The 9,608-nt window shown below is 37.8% G+C and overlaps 1 protein-coding gene across 3 annotated transcripts; it reads right to left on the reverse strand.

Annotated features, from left to right (window-relative positions):
- Positions 1–2,578: 2,578 nt before the first annotated feature.
- LOC113317500 (probable serine/threonine protein phosphatase 2A regulatory subunit B''gamma) lies at positions 2,579–8,747 on the reverse strand. 3 transcript variants are annotated; one of them, XR_003343587.1, is made up of 13 exons: positions 8,184–8,747; positions 6,670–6,915; positions 6,450–6,558; positions 6,243–6,342; positions 5,751–5,856; positions 5,468–5,558; positions 4,713–4,854; positions 4,216–4,363; positions 3,994–4,103; positions 3,640–3,796; positions 3,417–3,542; positions 3,086–3,287; positions 2,579–2,862 (listed from the first exon to the last, which is right to left on the reverse strand). XR_003343587.1 is itself a non-coding variant. In XM_026565625.1 (13 exons), the coding sequence occupies exons 1-12, from the start codon at positions 8,334–8,336 to the stop codon at positions 3,147–3,149; spliced, it is 1,629 nt and encodes a 542-aa protein (XP_026421410.1). In that variant the 5' UTR covers positions 8,337–8,747; the 3' UTR covers positions 2,579–3,058; positions 3,137–3,146. The 3 variants fall into 3 exon arrangements, 2 of the variants coding, with proteins under 2 accessions (XP_026421410.1, XP_026421409.1); XM_026565625.1 differs by having other exon boundaries at positions 2,579–3,058; positions 3,137–3,287; XM_026565624.1 differs by having other exon boundaries at positions 2,579–3,287.
- Between the last annotated feature and the right edge of the window lie 861 nt (positions 8,748–9,608).

Raw genomic sequence — 9,608 nt, forward strand, 5'->3', positions numbered from 1 at the left:
ACAATTATGAACAAAAATCATACCCGTATGATTCTGATAGAAATACAAGGCTGCATTGGTGGTTGTCGAGAAAGCGAAAATGTTTGATTCTGACTTATCACGACCATGATTAATCGATACCCATTTTTGCAGTGATCAGGTGCACCACTAGTGAAGGAGTAAGGATCGATTATACCAAGCTTTATAACTTATTTCCCTCTGTTGAATCAGCAATTGTAGCCGTCATGTTGCAGTGGTAATATCAATCCTCGAGGTAAAACTTATTCTAGTCTTCAAAATATAAAGAATCTCTTATTCTGAATTAATTGTTTGGTTTAAATCAAAATCTAAAGAAACTCGAATTGTTTGATTCTACTGCTGCTGGTCGTCTATTTTATGAAGAAGTAGAGGAGAGATGAATAAAAAATGTTTTCAATCTTGGCCGTTGAGATTTTAGATGGGTGGAGATCTAATATGGTACGTCCATGTGTACGACGGTTAAAGGACTTGGTTTGTCATTGTTAGTAAAGTTTAAACTGTTGTTGTAATTAAGTATTTAGTTGACAGAAATTAATACACGTCATCAATTGGCGAGGTCAACTCGGGTCAACGTTATTTCCAAGTAACAAATGCAAAGCTAGACAAATGTTAGACCAAACTCAAAAGTCGGACAAAACCTAGGTACCAAAAACAAAATAACCCTTATTCCACCTTCGTAGAATACTTCTTCTTCGACATATGTCTAACACTTGACATTATTTGATCTGAGCCATCAAACAATTCCAGACGGACTTCACCAACTCCAAGAACCAACAATCTTGAGTCATCCTCCATGTAGACATAACATGGTACAATCTTCATATGTTGTGTATGAACGATTGTCACTTAGCACCACCATGATTAAAAACATTTTCACCTGAAAATATTTGCAGACGCCAGTTGAACCCACGAACGATCTTCTCTCGTAAAGAAAACACCTTCAACACGAATCATAGTCACATCAAGCAAAGTTGTCGAACCTTTCTTGATGTCGTCCCATTCTTTGTTCGGTCTTGATTTACTCATCATCTTCACGAACTATATCATTCTACTACGAACCAAGACTTTCACTTTTTTGAAACCTCTTGTTCTAATTACCAAATCACTACCATATTTATCCACGCTCGCCGCACCACTTGTCGGGAAATCGAGGTTACGTTAATCTCGAACCGGCATGCTTTCATAGAAGTCTGTTCCATGAAATATCCTACTTTAGATAACTAGCTCGAATCCTTTACTTACATCTTTAGATTAGCATGATCGGATAATACTAGCACGAATACATGATCAATACGATAATAGACAATCACACACGACACAAAGATTACGTGATTCACCTTTGTAGACTACATCCACGGCTAAAACCACCCCGAGAATCTTTCATTATCATAACAAGCTATTACATCGGCACACATCATATAATTAACTAGTTATATAACCCACTAGCGCTAAACGTTAGAAACAACAAGACATATTACGAAGAGTTTACCTCTTCCTTTGTTCTTCTTCTTCCATAAACCTCCACCCATGGTTGCTTCGACTTTAGACAAGAACATGAAGAACATCATGAATTCTAGCTTCTCCCATACGAACCCTAGAAACCCTAGATTTCTCCCATACCCGTTCTCACTACAAGTCTCTCTTCTCACATAGATTTTGCCCCATCAACAACCATTGTAGGACACAACGGTTGTGACCCTAACACTCTCATAAAGAGAGGATTCTTCAAGAGAATAATCAAGAGAATGGATTTCTACTCACAATATAAGCCCTCTTATATAGTAGACAAATCCTTGCTCCCCAAGTCTTAGAACTCCTAAAAATAGACTCACACCTTAATTAGGAAACCCTAAACTTGGAAAACACTCCTCGAAACCATCATACAAGTTTCCTAATCCAAACAAACCTTGTAGACATTCCAAACCCGAAACTACCCTTTAACGACGGTTTTGACAGCATTAGATCACTATTTTCTGCTGCAAAACTGTTACCTAAAATCTGTTTTCAGCCATATGATTTTGTATACGAAACAAAACCCCAACATATTCCCTGGGACACATTAAGCTTCCAAAATTCCATCCAGAATAAGACAGTAGCTTGGCCTCGAATTTGGAGAATTACTTTGCAATTTGGCATACAATTTTTTGCTTGAACATTGTTCATTTTTGGTTAACCGCTATCTTAAGATATGCCTTTTCGGGTTCTCATTAATGTCAGGGTAAAGTTTGATATTTAAAATTTTATTCGAAATAGTTCGAGGAAAATTATTTCCAACTTTTTCAGAGTTCCACTTCTGTGTAGAAATAATTATTTCAGAGTTCCACGTTGGGTCAATCAACTCAGCTGCAAGTGTTAATGAGTGAGCCTTTATTCACGTTACAGGATCATAAGTTGATGGATTTTAATGATAAGTTTGTGGTTCTTCATTTAGAATCATCGTGGCTAGCAAAGAAGAGGTGACACTGGAGGTGCATCACAATAACGGGGATGGTATTTCTGACGTTTTGAGATGATACCAAAATTCAGAAGGCCTTTGAAGAAACAAAAATTTAAGGCCTTTTAAGAAAAAATATTTTTCGAAATAATAATTTATGGAGGCGAGCAGCAATTTTAATTTTCAGGACTAGAGACTAAAGAGTAAATAGACTTTTTAAAGGGGGTTAATCACATATAAAAGGAAAAACAAAAATGAAATCATTGCTGTTACTGCCTGGTGACAATTAATCACCAGCCAGTATCTGCTGCTGCTGCTCCTATGCCCATCCATCCTTTCTGCAAATACACTATTTTCCACAATGCCGCCCCCATCCTCATCAAACTTGCGGCCAAGAAAGATGCACACATCTAAGTATAAAATAAATTGTGCGACTCTTAAGACTTATCATGATGGAGTTAATGATGATCAAATATTGGAGGTTTGCTTCTTTCTTTTTTGAAGTCAGGAAGGCACAATGACCCGTCCCAACTCCCAAGAGCCAATTTCAGACTTCTGCCTTAGGTTCATGGGTGTAAGTATTCAGCAACTCTCTACTATACCTACCTGCACAAATGAGATGGATTTATTCACCTGTTTCAGCTTAGCAAGACCCAAGACATGGAGTTGAAGATAACAACTAACTTCATCAAGCTCAGAACGGAGCCTCAAGTGATTCGTCCCAAACTTCTGCACTTCCATTAGAAGCGTCTTCACCATCTTCTTCCATTGAAAGCCTAATATATTCTCTATGTGCAAAACGATCCCACTCTGTCAAGGTGGGCTCTTCACGTTCCTGCTCACATTGCATTGAGAATAATAAATCCGCATGCCATACAACAATAGATACAGGTCCCCTCCCCATCCAGCATAGGATGTGGATCTGACAATGGCAAAAAAAAGGGGCCATATACAAGCAACACACCTGACGAATCAAAAATGGATCGCGTGTCTCAAAAGCCATGAATTTGTTGAGATTGAAAAGGATATTGAAGACATTTCCAGAGAGCCTGGAGCCTTTCAGATCATGTAGCGTAATATGGCATTCATTCTGCAGCAATATTAGACGAGTTAAATACAGACAAAAATGTTAAATTTGAATAGAAGAGTGGAAAACAAGCTTATAAACACTACAGAAGTGCTATAACCTCTGGTCCAATCATGTCAACCATCTGACACAAAATATCCTCAAAGAGCACGGGCTCTTGTGCCATGCACTCCATGCGATGCAACTGCTCTTCATAAAAAAATTGCATTTCATTGGATGTCAGCACACCATTTCCATCCAAATCTATACACTTGAACCTGATAAGTTGACAAACACAGAGTTCAGAAATTAAAACAATTTTGGTGTTGAACCAAGAGCGACAACAAAGTGACACAGATGGCAAAATAACTAAATCGTGAAAACAGCACCAATAGAAAAAGTTAAGGTACCATTTTCATGCACAAAATTGTTTCTCGTGTTAAGATGTGTACAAAATAAGGGTCAACTGTATTACCAATACTCAAGACTAGGTGCGGATGATTTATCTTCCTCCGACAGCATGAAGTAAACGAAATCTTCATATCCCATCTTCCCTTCAACCTTGCAAGTAAATTTTCTTGGAATCTGAGATGGGTAGAAACAGGGAAAACGGGTAAGTAAGACAAGATTTTACTTCAATTAAGAATATAAGATGTTGGCTTACTTAACACAACATGCAAAGTATGAAAAGGCAAACCTGTGAAAAAATTCTATCGACTATCCGGTAGGTAAGGGCATGGTTACCATATCTGATGAGGTTCTCCTTATCGATCAAGAAATCATGATCTTGATCAAGCTCCCAAAACTTGCAGTATATAACGTAGAAGTGTTCATAAGAGAAGTATCTGTTGAAAGGGAGTGATTAGAATGAATCGAATTACATATAAACTAAATCTTCCAGCAAGTACTATCCCACACAGGTTAATGCAAAACTACACATCTGATGCATATTAGTATATTACTCTCAAACCACATTTCACTGGCATTAGAAGGGACACGCCCAACCAGTTATGCAAATTGGTATCTCGTATGACTTAAAGCATAATGCACAGACTACTTCAAATTCGTTAAATAACCCTCCTCAAAGAGTTCAAAAAGACCTGACTATGTGATCAGCACCAATAACCCGTCACCAATAACCCGTGCCCCTTATGACTAATACGCGAATTTTCGACTACAACATTACAGACCTACCTTAACACTTTGTTTATATCCTCTTCCTCGTCAGCATGTTGCATTGCAGTAATTAGATTGCCACGTTTCAATTCCCGCAGAGTAAGACGACCATTCCATGCTCTATTCACATAGAAAAATATTCTGTATATGACGGTTTCCGCTGGTTTTTAGGAAAAAAAGGTTCAGTTATAATGTATCCGTGGTAGCATATTGCGCAATTAACAGTACTGACTGAGATAATAAACACAGGAGAGGCGGCCTTGAAGCTAGTTATTAAGAGCATAAGAGGACTAGGAAAGATACCACAAGGACTTATGGAGCCATTACATACACATACAATACTCTAGTTAATTAAACAGAGGAATTGCAAAAAATGTCATATGATAATGCCCAATATCTCAGAGGATTAGGATAACAAATGACAGGAGGAGTATGTAGAATAGTAAATCTTCTCTATGTTCTACTTTTTATAGGGAACGGGATATACTAAATAAGGTGGCATATGAAGAGGCCCCGCTGCAACTAGGCAAGCTTACACTCTAACAGACAAAGTTCACCACAGTAAACCGTAAAGTCACTGAAGTAAGATTCAGAAAATTTCAGTACTTTGGCTTAAAAAGAGAAGTAAGAAATATAATCGACAAGAAGCCTGATGTTTCTCACTACACAAAATTTGCACGAAGTATATCAATAATGACTGATACGCTTAAATTCCAAAAATCTAATATATCTCCAGTACATCAGCGAAGATGTTGAACATATTAAGGACCTACCATATCTTTCTTGAAACTCCGGTGTGCTTTGTAAGAACTCCAAACCAGGATGAGCTGCCAAAAGTTCTCGTAGAACAGGTTTGAAGTCTTCCTGGATCCAAAATGCACGGATCAAAATATGTTAAGGAGATGAGAAAAACAAAAAACATGCCTCAGAGTACTGGTGCAATACAAAGGCACAGTAGTTCATTGCGAACCATGATTGTAACTCTGTGCCAGAGCAACGCCCATACACATCAAATGAAAATTTGAAATGAGACTTATGGAGAAGCCAAAAGGAGACCTGAGTGAGGTACTTGCGATCTGGTTGCTTCAAAACCGTAAATATCTGGGTTGCTATATCCATGCTCAACATGTTGCCATTGACCCAGTAATCAACAAATGCATCCCTGCAAATGCATTTGAACGCATAATCAGCATATACAACATCACTAAAGTTCATTTCAGAAGAAAAGGATATTAAATTTTCAAAAAAAAAAGAAAAAAGAAGATATTATCTAAACAGAAGCTTGCAGTGGCAAATACTTGAACTGCTCGAGGGTTCCATAAATGTAAGAGCAAAGTGCAAAATGTAAACTTAAAAGGGTATCAAGACAAGCAAGTACAGTATTCCAACATAATTACTACATCATGTTGATATATGAAAACTCAACAGAGTACAAACCTGTGGTGAAATGAAAAAGAAAATTTTACTCATTGTAACAGAAAACAAGCATCGACACCAAGTAACATTTTGCTCCAGCAAATAAAGACAAATAGAAGCAATAAGCCAAACCTTGTCACCACCCCAGTGCAGTTCACATCAATCTTTTTGAAAAGAGAGCTAGAAAAAAATGATGGTAACTTGCAAATGTCCTTTGTAACTGATTTAAAATCTGGATATCATAAACAATAGAACAAAGTTTATCAATCCTGACAGCACAGAGAAGAAAAAAACTTCCAAGCTTGGAACTAAAAAAAGAATATCAGATGCTTATCTAACCATGAACTTGCAGCCCAGTATCTAAGTGCCCAGCAAAAATCTGATTAATTCTAGCCAAGCATTGCTGTTTCAGATCATTTGGGGGTGGGCGGCCATTTTGAAAGTAGAACTGCGAGTAGTTTAAGATAATATCATCATCCACATTAGCGCCACATGAATGAACACATAAGACACAGGGAGCACACAAAAACTATACAGATCATTAGATGCTAAGTAGTACCTGGGGTATGACTTCTCTAACTGGCTGCTTGACTAATCTTAGAGGAGAACCTAAAGAAGATGGGCCAACCCCTAGGCGCTTTGTGATGCGCGGTGAACCAGATGAACTCCTAGGTGAAAGTGGTGGAGCACTGCCTGCTGGAAACATGGAAGGCAATGAATTGTTCGAGCCAGCGGTTGAACTACAAGAACTCCCTGACACATTGAGTGGAGAGCCTGCTTTAGCATCATCAAGCAAAGATTTTACCTGGATCATACTGAAACAGTGAGAATCGTGTTTGAGACAAAAAATGAAAACACAAGACTTCTTGAAATTCGATAATTCATAAATCACCGTGAAACCCTTATAGAAAACAAAAATATCCGTAAAATCTGTTCCAACTCCAAATGATGCAGCACTAGTTTTTCAACCGCTGAACTTTCTGCGAGTTTTGTGACTAGACCTATAAGTGTTGTTGATATAAAATACTGCCGTTTAAAAATAAGAATACGATCGAAGTTACGATTGAAACAACACTGCGAAATGGTCAATATAATTACAATTACCCACCCTGTACGCTACATCTGTAATGTTTTATGTCATTAGAAATCCACCAAGAATTTCGCGATCACATAAGAAAACAAGCCGATGATCTTAGCAAAGGTTCGATAACTGTCGGATGGTAGTAAACAGTCAGCGCACACCACGTCGCTACTTGTACTAAAACACATCTGATTTACCCTTGTACCAAGTCATTTATTGAAGCTTCCACTACACCTAATACAACCTATCTTGGCAATTTAATCCCAGTCCTAAATCCTCTAACGATTATCCAGCAAAAGACTAAGGGCTTATTCGGTCAAGTCAACATCTGAAAGCACATGAGTGATGCTTTATTGGGCAACATGGAAACTGCAAGAGTGCTAAAAAACTGAGGCCTGAAAACCCAATACCACACGGACATTTTGGCTTCACTCAGCCAAGTGCAAGGAACCTCTGACCATGTCAAATACTCAAACAGACCGAGTGTTGAATTGTTCAAAACTCACTTTGCTTTTGCATTAGCTTTAAACCTCCCACTCAACCAAAAGAGTCTAAATTCAGTTTTGGGACATTTGCATGCAGTTGGGGTAGATGCCAGTATTGTCTCGTGATATCTCTAGCTCATTTCTTGCTTTGATCATTTAAGTTAGAATTTAGAACATGTATGAAATTTCAAAGTGGTCTGATATGTACGTCACATTTAAGGGAACAAATGATAACTTTTCTAAAGTCTAGTCAAGATTGCTGGCCGCAGTGGTTCTTCAGCAATATTTGGTAAACTAATCTGGCTGATTGAATTAACAAAATTCAAAAGATACAAGATGTTTTGCGATCAACATATTTTCCAAGACCTTAACCTTAATCTACTCTCTTCACAAAAGCAGAAACTACAAAATCAAAGGATTTTTTATATCTTAATCTTTCCCATAAGCATAATTACATGAATCAAAGACCAAAGAATGCAAGCAAATAATCAAGATTAAGAAAAATACCAGACGAGTAGTATCAGGAAGTGAAAGCCACTGTGAGAACAACTCGGCAACAATGTGAGGGTTTGATTTAAGAGCTATCGGAGATAACTCAGGTAACTGTAGCAATTCAATATCTAAGGACGCCACATCCCCTACTACTACTTCCATGTCCATCAAAACCTAATTGCACATAAAAACCCTGGATCTCAGATACCTTAATTACCACGAAAAATCAATATCCTATACAACAATATCTTCTTCTTCTTGATTAAATTATCTCGAATATTTATCAGAATCAAAATAACAAGAATTGATTTCCAAATCTCGGGCCAATCGACACCATTTCTCCAAAAAATAATCTTAGATCGTCGTTGATTTACAAATAATGAAACTTGGAATCCTTTCAAGACTCGAATATTTGTTGTTAGAAAGAGAACGAGAGGGATCAGATGTGATTTTTTACAGAGAAAGATTTGAAACCTCGAAACCCTTGAAAATGAAAACAAATGAAGAGAGAGAGGGAGAATGAAAAGCGAGAAGGAGAAGAAAAGAAAGAAAAATACCAAGTTCCCACTCCCTCCTCGTCTTTTTCTTACGTATTATTGATATTTTTTATTATTATCCAAAAAAGTACAAATGCGTAATACATACGGTGCTTACTCACTGCTCACACGTCAACTTTGATCTGGTTCCGGTTCTAGCAAAAAGGGTCGTCATTTTGCGTCTCAAATTTCTCCTACTACTTCTGATAGCCTGTGTGCCCCCTCTTTTGGTTGGATTTAGTGTAATACTGATGGAGCCTATGATGATATCACTAGAGCTAATGGTGCAGGATATGTGATGCGGATTATGCTAGAAAATCTTTCTTTTGTGTCTCCATGGTTTTTGAAGTAAAGTCTGCAGAAGAAGCTGAAGCCAGGGCTATATGGACAGTTTTGAAGAAAGCTATGGAGGAAAAATTCACTCATATCATCATTGAGAGTGATGTTAAAAGTCTCATCGATCAATTTTCTTCTGGCCTATTCGATGGTGATTCAAAAACGGATGCTATCTTTAGACCAAGCACTATGGTTCCCCTCATCCCTTCCCTATCTCTCATATGTAGGGAAAAATCCCAAAAACCATCCACTATGGTCTCCCATATCCCTACATGAGTAGAGATATCTCTCACTTTCCCTACTTGGAGGATCAAATCTGATCCTCCTTGGAGAGAAGGGAAATCACACAGCTACTCAGTAGCCGTATTATTTTACGCTTTACGGATACTGAGTAGCCGTATTACCATTGATACGACTACTGAGTAGCCGTAACTTTTTACACGGCTACTGAGTAAAAATATTTGTTTGACCTTTATTCGTTTACACCTCTCTCACACCCGATCCTAACCATCCATCATTAATAACGACTCTATCTTCTCCACCGTCGGATCCCAACGGTCATTTTTTC

Source organism: Papaver somniferum, chromosome 10 (assembly GCF_003573695.1).
Source record: "Papaver somniferum cultivar HN1 chromosome 10, ASM357369v1, whole genome shotgun sequence".
Lineage (NCBI taxonomy): Eukaryota > Viridiplantae > Streptophyta > Magnoliopsida > Ranunculales > Papaveraceae > Papaver > Papaver somniferum.

Coding starts and splice junctions, on each gene's coding strand:
- LOC113317500 (XM_026565625.1), bottom strand. CDS start 8,336: ATGGACATGGAAGTAGTAGTAGGGGATGTGGCGTCCTTAGATATTGAA. Junction 4,855..5,467: donor GGAGTTTCAAGAAAGATATG/GTAGGTCCTTAA, acceptor CCTAAAAACCAG/CGGAAACCGTCATATACAGA. Junction 4,364..4,712: donor GATATAAACAAAGTGTTAAG/GTAGGTCTGTAA, acceptor CCCTTTCAACAG/ATACTTCTCTTATGAACACT.